General features: G+C 50.3%; 1 protein-coding gene across 1 annotated transcript; it reads right to left on the reverse strand.

Moving 5' to 3' along the window:
* Positions 1-4,827: 4,827 nt before the first annotated feature.
* Positions 4,828-10,380, reverse strand: LOC103646418 (auxin response factor 9). Its single transcript, XM_008671153.3, has 14 exons — positions 9,649-10,380; positions 8,824-8,939; positions 8,626-8,724; positions 8,441-8,497; positions 8,150-8,302; positions 7,988-8,072; positions 7,736-7,826; positions 7,416-7,580; positions 6,970-7,089; positions 6,815-6,899; positions 6,530-6,698; positions 5,919-6,391; positions 5,644-5,834; positions 4,828-5,558 (listed from the first exon to the last, which is right to left on the reverse strand). Exons 1-14 carry the CDS (start codon positions 9,695-9,697, stop codon positions 5,426-5,428), a joined length of 1,986 nt encoding a protein of 661 aa, XP_008669375.1. The 5' UTR covers positions 9,698-10,380; the 3' UTR covers positions 4,828-5,425.
* Positions 10,381-15,258: the final 4,878 nt, after the last annotated feature.

Below are 15,258 nucleotides of genomic sequence, written 5' to 3' on the forward strand. Positions count from 1 at the left end.
ATCTCTATTTCTTATATATCTTATCTCTACTATTCCCTTCACCTCTCTCTCCTCTCCCACATTTAAACGGTAAAAAATCTAAAATTATGCAAAAATAAAGATTAATAATTTGTGAGTCGTGGCAACGCACGAGCACCTGACTATGTTTGGTTAATGCATGTCTGATTTCTGTTGACGAGTGTTTCAAACAACAGCTGTTGGTTTAGGGCAGTCAACTTGTGTAGGCATTGGTGGTGACCCGTTCAATATCACAGATACACATTTTAAGATTAAGGCCTCATATTTTAAGCAAGAGCCTTCCTTTTTTAAATCTATTATGAAATATCTCGTCATGGATTTTGTACTTTGCTCTGTGGCATTAATCCCTTGGCTGGCATTATCTGGTACTTGAATACTTAAAGTGTATTTTTTTTATTCCAAATGCTACATACATATGTTTTTCAGTCAACACAACTCCATCTCATTTTGTATTTTTCTTAGTGTTCAATACTATTTGGATTCTATTAAGTCAGAAATAGCAAAGATAACATAGAAAGGTGGACTTCCAAATGCAGAAGCAGTTGGAAAAATTGTACATCTTATGCAACTTGATCGAACTGTTATATTTTAGATCTTTTGTTTAGCATTTTTTAATCCACGTGTATTTCTCTATCATATAAAACTCTATATTGACTCTTTAAAATAATTTATGTGAATTTGATAATGTCTGTCACACGGATTCTGTATACCATAGTGAATTGATGGTTGAGAGACTATGCACGAGACATGCAAATTAACAAGACTCATACAAGCGTCGAACAGTGTGCTGATGATGATCAGAGACACAAGGGCAGCACATGATCAGGTCTTAATATGTTTGACTTCCGAACAGGCTTTTCTCTAAATCCCCAAGGAAGAAGAAGATCCGATTAGATATGTGTTGATGTTCATCCACAACATACATAAATTATCAATGATATTATATATTCTCGTTGCAACGCACGGGCACACACCTAGTAAAACTTAAGATTCTATGTAACACTAGTTTTCGGTCGTAGTTAATTTTGTCACGTGGTTTTCTTGGCCTCTCATGAATTTTCATCATACGTCCACCACCGCTCTATAAATACTATTTTAGGACGCAAGGTCACCGTTGCCACGTCTCAGCAACGAATTCAAGGCGGAGCTAACGCGGTTGGAGTGTACACTCTAGTGGCCCTTGCAGCCATTGTTTGGGCTTGGCACTTCATGTACAGCTGTCCTAAGGTCTGCTAATCTAAATTGTCTAGCATCTCGTTACACACTACGGGTGTAATCGAATCCGATATAAACGGATATTACTCATTTCATATTTGTTTTCATATTTTTCACTTTGAATTCAAATCAGATACGGATATTATCAAATTGTGTTAGATAAGATTTGATAAATATCGACATATTAAATATCCAACTTTGAGAATACGGTTATAGATAGAGATTATATACGGATTGGATAATGAGTACCTAAACTTGATACAGACCAAATCTCAGCTCTCTTACATGGATCGAATTTGAATACGGATGGATAATCCATACCATCTACACCTCTATTACCCGCAATTTGATTTCTTCGTTCCTCTCCCTTCCTGAGGTCTTGTTTGGGTACTCTCGTATCCACCTTAATCCAGGTGTATTAAGTTGTATTGGAGTGTAAATTAATTTAAATTTCACCCTAATCCACTTTAATGTATATGGATTAAAATGAATACAAGAGTATACAAACAAGATATGATCGGTCTGTTAGCTCACTGCCACCTTATCGGCCAGCTTATCAGCGTTCACAAGCTACAGATTTCTGCTGCAGCCTGATTTTTGTTTTTCCCTGCAGATAGTTGGAATGGGAAACCCTAACCCTAATCAGGGTTGGGTGTGGTATTAATAGACTTAGGTATTGGGCTTGGCCCATTACAAAGGGGACGGATAATCTAACACCCCCCCGCAGTCACAACTCTATCCTGTACAGACGTTGAGACTGGAACGAAAGTCTAAAAATACACTCGACGGTAACCCCTTGGTGAAGATATCGGCGAACTGCAGCGTGGTGGGGACGCTGAGAACCCGAACGTCACCGGCAGCGACACGCTCGCGGACGAAGTGCAGGTCGATCTCCACATGCTTCGTGCGCTGATGCTGCACGGGGTTGGTGGAGAGGTAGACCGCGCTGACGTTGTCGCAGTAGACGAGGGTGGCGCGCTGGAGGGGACTGTGGAGCTCGTGGAGGAGCTGGCGCAGCCAGGAGGCCTCTGCCACGCCGTTGGCCACAGCACGGTACTCGGCCTCAGCACTGGAGCGAGAGACGACGGGCTGACGCTTGGCAGCCCAAGAGACGAGGTTGGCGCCCAGGAACACGGCGTAACCTGAGGTGGACCGACGCGTGTCGGGACAGCCAGCCCAGTCAGCGTCGGTGTAGACCACGAGCTCCGACGTCGGGGATGGTCGGAGAAGGAGGCCGTAGTCGAGGGAGCCGCGGAGGTAGCGCAGAATCCGCTTGAGCGCGGTGAGATGGGGCTCCCGCGGAGTGTGCATATGCAGGCACACCTGCTGGACGGCGTATGCAATGTCGGGCCTGGAGAAGGTGAGGTACTGGAGCGCGCCGGTCAGGCTCCGATAGGACGTCGCGTCGGCGACCGGAGGCCCGTCATCCTCAGAGAGCTTCGCCTGAGTGTCGACAGGCGTGGAGCAGGGCTTGCAGTCAGACATGCCAGCCCGCTCCAGGATGTCGATGGCGTACTGGCGCTGGTGGAGGAAGAGACCCTGAGGCCGGCGCTCGGCGGTGATGCCGAGGAAGTGGTGTAGGGGCCCCAGGTCCTTCATTGCGAACTCCCGCTGAAGGGCGACGATCGTGCGGTGTAGAAGGTCGGCGGTGGATGCCGTGAGCACAATGTCGTCAACGTAGAGCAGGAGGTAGACGGTGTCGTCGCCGCGCCGGTAGATGAACAGGGACGTGTCCGACTTGGCCTCGACGAAGCCAATGGAGGCCAGGTAGGAGGCGAAGTGACTGTACCATGCCCGTGGCGCCTGCTTGAGGCCGTACAGGGACCGGTTTAGCCGGCAGACCAGATCCGGACGGTCAGCGTCGACGAAGCCGGTGGGCTGGCTGCAGTAGACAGTCTCCGTCAGAGTGCCATGGAGGAAGGCATTCTTGACATCGAGCTGATGGATCGCCCAGTCGCGAGAGAGGGCGAGGGAGAGGACGGCGCGAACAGTGGCGAACTTGACGACGGGGCTGAAGGTTTCGTCGTAGTCCACTCCGGGGCGCTGTGTGAAGCCCCGAAGGACCCAATGGGCCTTGTAGCGGTCGAGGGAGTCATCCGAGGTCAGCTTGTGGCGAAAAAGCCACTTGCCGGTGACCACGTTGGTGCCTGGTGGACACGGCACCAGGTCCCAGGTGTGGTTGGCCAAGAGGGCCGCGTACTCCTCCTCCATAGCACGACGCCAATGTGGGTCGGCGAGGGCAGTGCGAATGGAGGGCACCGGGGAAGCGTCGGGTGGAGTGTTGGACGTATCAGCTGCCAGGATCAGCCGGTCGACGGGGCGAAGAACGCCAGCGGCGCGCCGAGTCACCATCGGGTGGACGTGTCCGGGGTCGCGGTGGATGGCGACCGGGTGGTAGACGGACGGTTCGGAGCGGACCGCCGGAACGTCGAGAGCGGCGGGGGTGGCCGGCTCGCGGCGGTGATAGACGACGGCTGGGTCAGCGAAGCGGGTCGCGCTCGTCGATGGGCCCGAGTCGGGGGGCACCGAGGTAGTGGCGTGGCCGCGACAGTGGTAGACGAGCGCGGGGTTGGCGAAGCGAGCCGGGGTCGACGGGGCCGCGCGTGGCGCAGGCGGGGTCGACGGGGCCGCGCGTGGCGCAGGCGCGCTCGACGGGGCCGCGCGTGGCGCAGGCGGGGTCGACGGGGCCGCGCGTGGCGCAGGCGGGGTCGACGGGGCGCCGTGGCAGCACGAGGAATAGGTAACGGCGCAAGACGGGGCGCCGGGGGTGGGGGGAACCGGGTCGGACTCGAGGAGTGAGTCAAGATCGGTGGGTGGGGTGGAGCCTGCAAGGGGAAACATATTTTCGTCGAAGACGACGTGACGAGAGATGATGATGCGGTGGGAGGTGAGGTCCAGGCACCGATACCCCTTGTGGTCAGAGGAGTAGCCGAGGAAGAGGCAGCGAGTGGAGCAAGGAGAAAGCTTGTTGAGGGAAGAGAGAAAGAAAAATTTTGGCTCTGATACCAAGTTGGAATGGGAAACCCTAACCCTAATCAGGGTTGGGTGTGGTATTAATAGACTTAGGTATTGGGCCTGGCCCATTACAAAGGGGACGGATAATCTAACACAGATAAAGTTGTGTCCGGGCAATCGTGTATTTGGCCATATAAACACTGTTTTGCATAGTATACAACACTATTTATAAAGTAAAGTTTAGAAGATGAGATAAGACAACTGTTGGAGATTAGGCATGTTGGAGATAGCCTAATGTTCTTTGTAGCGCGCGGTGGTCGTCATGCCCATATATACAGTATGCCTGCATTGTTTCAAGATTGACGGACCTTTGTGGGAAGCTTTGGTGTCGTGCGCTGTGTGGCATCGCAGCTCTACATTGTACCGCTCTGCACGGTACCAATACCATCCGTTGCTGTGTATGCTGTGAACTGCCCTACCGCCACCAGTAGGCAGTAGCAGTAAGCAACTCATCAAAATGGTTCTGGATTCTGATACGATTTTGGACTGATGAAGCCACAGAGCACACTGCTTCCCGCTCCTCGGGCAACAAAAAGGCACAGCCAAATGTAGACAGTCATCAAGCGAACAGTAAGCACAAGAAAAGCCCCACTGTACTGTAGGGTGTAGGAGCGCAAGTTGCACAACATTGCTTATTAAAACAGTAGACTATATACAGATCACTTGCACAAAGATTGTTACTGAAAGAAACATACAACTTCTCCCACCTGGCCACCCTACACCCTCAGGTTCGTTGCTGCTAAAGGTAACAATTTCCGAACAATTGATTCATACAAATGCCGGGACCTCAATACCAGGGCATGGGCGTCTTAATGGCACTATATACATTCATTACATACATAGTCCTAATTACTAGCTAAGTAGTCGAAGAAGAGGCAAGGCACCGTCCATCTTGCAGCTGACCGCTTCTTTCTTCAAACCAGGGACCTGCTAAATAAGCCAATGGATACTCCTACCAAACGGCACGAACAAATGGGAAATGGCACGCAGATGCCAGGGTGCCTCTTCCAGGAGGCTCATGCTGGCAAGGCAGTCCAAAAGCCTCCAAAACTCAAGGCAGTTGAATGCCAACCACAACTTCAGCCCACGGAGCAACCGTGAGCATTCACCCCCATAATCAAATGATGGAAATAACAAAATTAGAGGGACGTTAGCACTCTGCAGTTTTTGTTCATAGTCATTCAGACAGTGAGTTCGCAGCGCTCAGCTTGCTGCTGTCACTGCTAACCGGTAACTTTGACTTGGATGTCAGCTTCTTTGCCTCCTCGTATGTGTAAATGTAAATCCTTTTCACCATCCTGCAAAACTCACTGAAGGAAGATGCATTGCACAGGGATTAGGACTTCCAATAATGGAAAACATGCACTCGTTAATACAGAGACAAAGGGTTCTTACTCCCAAGGATCATCTCCAACAAGCATCATGTCATCCTCATCATCAGTGAAAATGACCCGCCATTTCTTTAGTGTGGAACCCAGCTCCCCCTGGATGTCAAACATCTCCTCCAGCTTCTGGCAAAGATCGCTGTAGCCACTAAGCTTTGTCAGGTCTACAGCCCTTCCTACTGCCATTCCTTGCATAATTACCTGTGTGCACAACATTAATCAGTTACCCAGTGAACCACAAGCAAGAACAGAACATGATGAGAAAAAGTAGTGATATAAAATCACCTTGGTACAGCTCCTCACTTGCCGGCTTTGGGATTCAAGAGGTGAACGTTCACTGCTAGCTGCTAGGGCATCAGAATTGTTGACATCAGATGGCTGTGAGAGCTTATCCGAGTTCAACTCTACAGAGGCAGCAGTCTGCTCATAACCAACACCTGGAGCAGTAACCTCAGGTAATACTTCTTCCTCAGCTGAGCATATATTAATTCCAAACAATCTACAACCACCAGAACTTGGCTCTTGCTTCTTTTCAATTACGACTGTGTTGGTGCTAGCAGCGCAGGAGTCAGCTCTTGTATGCCTTGCTGACCAGTAGAACTGACTGGTTAGCATGGACGGCTCATTCTTTGAATTAAAACTGACATTTGATGAAGATGACAAGGTTGACGTGGGGATTGAAGGAAATAACTCTCGAGCCCGTTGAGGTTCCGAAAATGAGAGTGTACAGGATGATTCAATTGGGGATTTCCAGAGTCCTAACATGAATGCCACAAGAACTCAGATACAGTAGGAGAGCACATCACATTCATATCCAAGAATGCTTATGGTATCCATGAACTGAGCATTCTAGAAGATGAACCATATTTCATAACAAATATTACTGTACTCCTTACCAAAACCTGAAGGCAGTTCCGAAACCATACAAGGTGAAGCTGGGGGTCGTGGACGCTTAGCCCTTAGTGGAGGTTGAGGGGATTGTGGATTAGCTGCATCCAGTGGCTCCACTTCCCATGGTGAGATTCTATCTGGACGAAGAATGGATGAAGGTTCATCCCATTGAACCTGGTAAAACTTACAGTTTAGATTAACATTTGGGAGATGGGAATAAATATAATGAATCACTCTGCACAGTTGCAGAGAGCACACTACTAATTTAACAAAGAAAAAATCATCATTACCTTTAGAGATCTCCAGTCAGAATCTGCCCACAGAGATTTTGACATTGCCGGCAAACTCCCGATGCCAATGATTGTTCCGCTGAACCTGTAACCAGAGACAAATGTAATTTTGCTCCCAGCATAAATAAAATGTTTAGATGAAGTCCAAATCATACCTTCTTTCAGGAGCATCATCACCTTCAAATCTCATCTTAAACCTCATTCCAACAGATATTTTCTGCTTCTTAGCTTCAAGGTACTTGTTCACACTCACAATAAAATCAGAGCGACTAGTTCTGGGAACACATAAAAGGAGCATAAAGTTTAGCGAGCAAGATTATGAAGGAAACAAAACATGCACACGATAATGCTAACTAGGACAACCATAGTGTGTATCTTTGGTGCAAAGGAAGGGGCAAGGGATAAGACATCACTCAATGGATGCAGTAGCTACAATCAAAAAGCTTGTTTACAACTAAAGCAGAGTACAGAACTGACTTTGAAATTTGAAACAGAGTGAAATTAGCAAACAGAAAGTACAGTCAAATCAGGACAGTTGCACATCCATTAATAAGAAGTGCACTGCAGACATATGTATAGATAAAGCAAAACAACATCAAACCTTGGTTTGTAGAAAACAGAAAAGAGGGTTCCAGTGGAGATGGCATGGGAGGCTGTGGCCAATACTCCAAGATGCATGCTGTGGCTTGATATGACAGATGACGGCATGCTATTTACTTGTCTCATGAGCCTCCTTACACCAACCCGTAGCTCACCATTTTCACCTCTGCCATTCAGAAGAACAATAATTAGTAGAAAGTAATCCATAATGAGTACATAAATATATAAGTTCATCCCCAATATAAACCAAAAGCTGAGTGACAGGTGCAAAATGCACCAAACCTCTTCAGTTATCATGCTCAGGGATTCAGGGTATTGTACCTCATGAAGATGAATGCATCCCCAGAAACCAATCTTTTTGAGCTAACAAAGACACTCCAGCCGGTGGTAAGGAGATGCCTCTTGGGTTGCCCTGAAAGAAACATGAGAAGGCAGGCATGAGACTAAGAAATGGAAATGGAACTACACAGAATATTTCTTAGGCAATACTGGAGCAGATTACATCAAAATTAAGAGATAGATACGAATCTAGAAAGGCTAGAATTTTCAAGCATAGTGAAGAGCACAAATCACCTCGAAAAATGTGCCGAAAATGCCATTCAGTGCCATGGAGATCTTTGGCAACCAGTTCTTGGCAAGGTGGATTTTGAGACATGTCCTACAAAAGGTTGCAGACAGTAATATATCTGCTAGTCAAGAAATCTCTTTGAGTCATACAACGCTTTTGATGCTAACCAGCTGAGGAAGACATTCCTCAGCATGCCTCCGAAGAACAGAAAACCCGCCGTGAGTGCTCGTATCTGAAGCTGTCAGTGTCTTGCAGAAGGAATGGGCAGTGCATTTTTCACGTTCTTGTGGTTCAGCGTCCAGGCTGGTGAGTTCATTTTGCTGATCAAGCATATTCAGGAAAATAAATCAATCCATGTACATGTAATTATGTAGAAAGGGGATGAAATAGTACCAAACCAAAATCAGAAATGAAAGCAACACTTGAATATTCTCAGGAGTAAAATTATGCAGACTTACATCAGCTTCTGGCTGCAACATAATTTGAGCATAAACTTCATCTGAATCAGCTTCGGCCTGAATTGCAGTGTTCAGAAGATTGAGCACAATTATAAGATTTCTCAGTTCAGTACCCAGACTAACGAATTCCACAGAACACACATGCAAGGAGGTTGCATCAGACAGATTCTAAAAAACACACTGACCCGTAGTTCCACGTTGACTACTCTGCATAGGATCTTGGGTGGTAGATCGAACATCGGTAAGTACTGATCAAGCTGCTGGTGGTGTGCAGACGCCTCGAGCTATAAAAGAAATCATGAACAATTTGAGGAAAAGAAACCCCAAATGCATGTGCAAGCGGAGGCGCCACAGAATACAAGTTTGATCAAACCAGTGAATACCTGCTCCATATGGCCCTGAGGGAAGTAATAGACACGCTCGCCTTGTCTAGGTACTGTGACCAACGGGCCAGCACACGCATGCCACAGCTCCTGGTACAGGGCGTCACTAGGCATTCCTGAATAGAAGCAATTAATTCGCATCGATGTGTCATCAGAGCAAATACAGAACGTACAGAAATAGTTATGTTGCTCTGTTGTATAGTTCTGATTTTTGTAAATACTAATCATGAGCTATCTGAACCATTACGAAGAATACAAAGTTGCAAACTGAACCGGAGTGCATGGATCTACCACGTCAAAATACCCTGTTCGAGAAGCAACAATACTGGTGCTAAACTAGCCACATATAGCAGACACTAAAGTAACAGATCCAGATATGTAATAGGTCCCAGATCCAAAGTTTTTCCCCCATTTGAGAACTTGGTGTGACACGCATGCCTCTGTACAAGGAGAAACGTGGTCAAAATATGAAACCACACTGTCGACGCTTGACAGATAACGATCTAAACGAATCATCGAGAGTTGGCAAGCCAAATATTAAGGAAAATTGTTGGTTCCCCTAAAATCTCCACTTACTGATGCCAACTGAAATCATGAGAATTCCGCGACGTTTCTCCACAGAAATTAGTCAACTACTAAAGTCCACCCAACCAACTCGACCCCATCCAGGCCCCAGTGACTTGAGTGCCTCAGTTTCGCGCAAGCCAATTTTAGCGAAGCCGCAGCGGATTCAAAGAAGGCATAGCTTGCAAGTACAGGGCAGCAGTATAGGAGCGAGAAAATTCAGCAGCTAGACTGCTAGTTGCTAGAGACAGGAATCCGAACCTGGGCCAGCAGCCGCTCCAGGGTTGGGCGCGTCCATCGCCGCGGCCATATCCTCCAAGCCAGACGCCCGAAAAATGGCTAGCGACACAAGCAGCAGCAGGTGGGCAGTCCTGGCGATCCGCTGGTGGCTGGTGCACAAGTGCAGTACTATCCGCGCTGCGGGCGGCTGAGTTCCATGGATCTGCCCCGACGACGCCCGCAGGAACGCGCACAACCAGGCCTCACTGGACCCACCTGCGTGCGTGCTGAGCTCCGGGAGGCCTACGACTGGCCGGGGGAGCTCGCTGGCGCCGCGGGCGAGGGGTCCTGGTCGCCGGGGAAGGGAAGGCGGGCGTGTATGGCGTGGAGGAGACGAGGCGATGCGGCTCGCGTTGTGGCGGGGGAGGTCTGAGCCTGGGCAGGTGGCCTCGGACTTGACCACTCCTCTCCTCTGGCCTCGACAGCGAACGGCGGTCGCGGTCGCGGCGGCAAGGAGGAGGCAAGCAGGCAGCAGCGGAGTGGAGGAGGGGGGAGAGGGGCGCCGAGAGGGACGGGTGCGCGTGTGCGTGGATGGATGGACTGCGCTGCGCGCGGTGGGTGTGTGTGTGGTGTGGGTGGGTGGGGGGTGGCTACATGGGTGGGAACAGGTTGGCGCCCGCGGGCCGCGCCTCGGTTCTTTCCGTAGAAGTAAAAGCTTTCACGGGCGAGTGGCTGGCTACGGATGGCGCCCCCACCCGGACGGCCGGACCACCCACCCAGGCCAAGGCCGATGCACGCATTGCCGTACGCGCGCTGCTCCTGCATCTTCCGTCCTGCCCCCACCCACGGCGCGAGCGCGAATCTTTCCTGCCCGGCCAGCGCTGATACGTACCCGTACGGGCGAGCGTGGAGTGCCCCCACCCACGCGCCCCGTCTCGTGCTGTCACCTCCCCGCGCCCGACGCTGCCCGGACGGGGCCGGCGCGGCGCGGCGTGGGCCATGCCGATCCGGCCTGTCTCCCCGGCGCTTGCCCGCACGGCCTGGCCTGAGCCACGAGGCGGGCGGGCATCGAGCGAGCCTGGGCACGCTCACATGGGCGCGACTGGGGCCTCTCGTTCTCGAGATCGAGCCACAGACAGACAGGACGACGGTACGTACCGACGGGGCCTGGCCGCCCGGGGCCCTGTCTGTGGACTGTGGGCTGTGGCTACTCCACTGACCACGGACCACCGTGCTATATGCTGCTGCTACAACAAGTAGGAGTAGGAAGTAGTACTAGTACTAGGAGCCGTGTATGTAGCCGCTGGTAACAGTAGTAACGACGCAGCATGCGTGGCCGGTGCTGCGCTCGACGACGCGTACCATGGCCGGCAGCGGCAGGCGTCGTCTGCTGCCGGCCGTCAGGCTGCTCAACTGAGCGCCGACCCGCGCCCGCTGGCAGGTAGGCCCGTGCTACGAGCTAGGCCTACTAAATGCCTAGGGCTATAGGTGTACATTCGGGCCGCCTGGCCCGGCCCGGCCCAAGCCCGAAAAGGCCCGTATTGTTTGAATTTCGGGCCGGCTCGGCCCGTTTAAATTTCGGGCCGTGCCGGGCCGGCTCATGGGCCTCGCCCTCGGCCCACGGCCCGGCCCGTAATTGCTTAAACGTGCCAGGCTTATTTCGGGCGGCCCGAAATTATAAAAGCCCGAAATTCAATTTTTGGCCCGAAATTCACATTAGGGCCCGAAATTCAATTTTTGGCCCGAAATTCAGTTTTTGGCCCGAAATTCACATTAGAGCCCTAAATTCAAAAAAATAATAAAACAAAGATAAGACAAATAAATTTGAACAAAATTAAACTTAATATTTGTATTAAAGTTACCACAGCTATGCAATGACTACCTCGTTTATAAATCATTTTGTTAGAATAAAAAAGAGTATAATCAGCTCTATACAAAGTTCATAAGTTCAGTTTATTGTCTAATGTTCATAACAAAATTAAAATTACATCACACACTCTAATTCAAAGATACAAAAAACATCTAACTAGCATTATCTCTAGCTTTGTGTTTTTTTATCAAGTATATGGAAGTGTGGAATGAAGTGTGTTTTAATAAATATATGGGCCTTTTCATGCCTCTATATGGGTCTTTTCGTGCCCGCCTTAAACGGGTCGTGCTCGTGCCCGCCCATGGGCCGTGACCTCGGCCCAAACCCGGCCCGATATAACGGGCCGTGCCGGCCCGGCACTAAATTATTTCGGGCCGTGTCGTGTCTGGGCCGTGCTTTTTTTCCGTGCTTCGGGCCGGCCCATCAGGCCCGGCCCAAATGTACACCTATACCTAGGGCTGCCTAGCTGACTGATCACTGACTAGGGGCGCGTCAGCGTGTTCCTCGCCGACCCGGCATGCAACCGCGCCCCCCACCAAGAAGAGAAAGCCAGCCCAGCAGCCGTCACGTTGCGGCAGGCAAGCCGGCAAGGCAAAGCGTGCCCGCCTCTTTTCTCTCCCGCGTCCGCGGCCCTGTCCAACAGCAACAGCCAACAGGCGAGCCAGGCAGCCAGCCCCCAGCCAATTCCCCCGTGTCGTGGGAACGGGCGCGCGCGCGCGCAGCGCCATGCGCCCATGTGGTGCCATGTGGTGTGTGAAAGCCTGAGCGGTGTTGCGGTTCTAGTACAGTCCAACAAAGCAGCCGGCGCTCCTGTTTAGTAGCTACGTTACCATACCACTCGTAGTAGTATAGTATGCTTTTGCTCCGGCGGCACCACCTTTATTTAAAGTCTATTTCAGTGGTAAAAAAACAGGCATCGGTCGACATGACGGAGAAAATGCTGGCAAGGAACGAGTCTCGTCTCGTCTCGTCTCGTCTCCCCCCATCGAAATTTCGCCCACGATCTCCCCCAACGTACCTGGTACTGTACGTACTGTAGTGCCGAATATGCAGAGCTCCTTTACTTACTCGATCGACATGAATGAATCCACGGAAACGGTCTCTGGCAGCAGCAATTAATGTGGTCGAGAAATACGAGGGGTGACTGGGGAGTGGGGACGGACGACGGAGTAGTAGGAGAAAGGGAGAAAAAGAAAAAGGAGTGGTGGAAGGGAACATGTGACAGTGCCATAGTGGGCGCAGGCCGCAGGGAGCGCGTCGCTGTCGACTGGACCCCCCACAGCAACGCCCTCGGGCTCGGCCTCGCGGTGCTTCGCGTGCGTTTCCTTTCCTCTACCGCCCGCCTGCCGATCGATTCCCGGGCAGAAAACGAGAGCGAGCGCGACGGCTTGTTCACAGGTTTGTTTGGTTTTGTCGGCGGTCGTGGGTTGCTGCCCCCCCCCCCCCCCCCCCCCCCCCTCCCCTCGCCCGCCTCATCATCAATAATATCGGCAAGACAAGCCCGGGCGCAGGGCGCCGCTTACCAACTTTCGTCATGTGTGAGGACTGAGTTTGTGTGGCCCTGACGTGGCGTCTGCTATGAGGACAGTACGCATGTGGCCGGTAATAACTGGGGGGCTAGCAAAGTTACTGCAGCCAGCCATGTATAATAGTGGTAGTTTAACCACACACACCAGGCAAGCTGCCGTGACAGACAGCCAGCCAGCCAGCCAGGCGAGGATACTTGCAGAGGAACCAAAAGTAATCCCCAAGTCGTCAGAGAACGTGGATCCTGGTCACGAGTCGAGTGCGGAGAGAAGCTTTGGGCATTACAATACACCCGCGCCAATTAGCTGGTAGCTTTGCCTCCAAGCCGTCGTCCGTCCCGCGATTAGTTTTAAACTAATCCTTCCCGACTAAGGGCATGTACAGTGGTGTTTAATGTGGGGGCTCTTAAGGTGTTTTAGCGGGTTATTTGCAAAAAAATCTTAGAGCCGTCTCTCCGTGAAGAGACGTCTCTGGCTCGTAAACCAAGTAACAACAGACGCCTCACTTCCCACTGTACGAATTTGTCGTCTGTTCTATCGATCTGATGCTATACAAATACATTTAATTCTGTATTTATTAATAGACTACGTTTATAGACACTCCATTGTACAATAGAGTCTCTTAGTTGTCTCCTGTGCTTGGAGAACCGTTTTGGTGTCTCTCCACTGTACATGCCCTAATTAAACAAAGGCTGCGACAATAATCTGCGCTCCATTATTGCCGCTTAAACTAATCCGCGCCGAGGAATAGTGGGGTGCCATGGGTTCCCCGCCGGCGGGGAATTAAGCTGAGGCGGGGACCGGGGAGGGAGGGAGCAGGCAGCGGGGAAATAGACGGCGACTGCACCAACCCAAGTTGGAACGGAAACTATTGTGCCGATGATGTCTGCCTCTGCCCGCCCCCCCTGACGATCGATCGCCAAGGGCCAAGATCCTCGTCAATGCTTGTCTGAAATCCTTCTCGATTCTACGTGACTAGTATGCAGCGCAACTAGCTTGATTTATACTACTAGTATAATTTATGGTTATATAATAAAGTGGTGTTGGTACCAGTCACATGAAATACGTTGGACGAACTAAGGACAAAGCTACAGCCAGCCACCGTTGCACCTTTCATGGAATAATAATAGCGCTCCAATATGGCCCCGGTGAACTGGGGCAGGGAACACAGGATCAATAAACTCAGAGCTGGGGTACTAGTATATACTAAAAACACATCTATACGACTATATAATCCGCGGGTTTAAACTTTCCAAAATCCAACCAACCTAATCACCTCCACACCCAAAAAAACTTGTATAAATCAAAGCCTATCAAAAAAAATATCAAGAGTTTTGCATCATATGAACCATATTCTAGCGTATGATAACCCTAATAATATAAAGACAAAAAAATAGATTACTCAAATATAAAAAACCTAAATTAAAAGGGTTAGAAAGATGACGATGTTATATCGAGGTATGAGAGAGTCCACACTCCTCACAAGTCTTCATTGGAGCTCTATAAGTGTGTCGCTTCCCCTTAGCTTCATGCGTGCAAGGACCAAGTCCTCTATCTAGGCTGGTTACTTATTTGCCACTCAAGTAGGATGAATCCTTCATAACCGTTTACACCTTAAGTTGGGTAGCTTTGTAGTTGTAGACATACTTTACGGTGTTAGGACTCATTCTTCGTTTTCATTGTTGAACACCAGAAAGAGCCTCGCGGACGGTCCGCGCGTGCGTATAGTCAGTTAGGGTTTTTAGTTTCTCGTGAGATTTGTTACCTAAAATCGCGGAATTAGCTTGGGAAACAGTTTGTAGCGGATCCAGACCTCCCCTTTATATATATGAAGGGCTACGACCGATTGAACCCCCAACAATCGATCAAATTAAGTCTATTTCTCGTTTTACTTATGCATTTAGGAGTAGGTGTAGTCTAGTTCTAGTTTAGTCTTCCAATCCCCAAATTCCCCGCTTATCCTCGACTCTACGTCGATCAGAAGTGTCTGGGTCGGCCTGCCGAGCCTAAACAACACCTAAGATCTCTCCTCCCCGACGAGGTCCCTCCCGGAAACGAGATCCAGTCGCCGCTGGTGAACTCTGTTGTCCCTACACACGCGCGGACTGTGCGGCCTCTAGGCTCAGACCGTCCGGCTCGTCAGGCAGGGAACTCGATCCCTGCGCCAGGTCGCGGACCGTCCGGACCCTGGCCGCGGACCGCCCGCTCCTGTACAGAGAGCACCGTCGCAGGTTCTCAACACAGTGATTGGTGCCC

The sequence above is a fragment of the Zea mays genome, chromosome 2 (assembly GCF_902167145.1).
Source record: "Zea mays cultivar B73 chromosome 2, Zm-B73-REFERENCE-NAM-5.0, whole genome shotgun sequence".
Taxonomy (NCBI): domain Eukaryota; kingdom Viridiplantae; phylum Streptophyta; class Magnoliopsida; order Poales; family Poaceae; genus Zea; species Zea mays.

Excerpts from the sequence above, each read along its gene's own strand:
- LOC103646418 (XM_008671153.3), bottom strand. The coding sequence starts at position 9,697 with ATGGCCGCGGCGATGGACGCGCCCAACCCTGGAGCGGCTGCTGGCCCA. Across the intron at positions 8,940-9,648 it reads TGGAGCGGCTGCTGGCCCAG|GAATGCCTAGTGACGCCCTG; the intron begins GTTCGGATTCCT and ends GCTTCTATTCAG. Across the intron at positions 8,073-8,149 it reads AGGAATGTCTTCCTCAGCTG|GACATGTCTCAAAATCCACC; the intron begins GTTAGCATCAAA and ends AACCTTTTGTAG.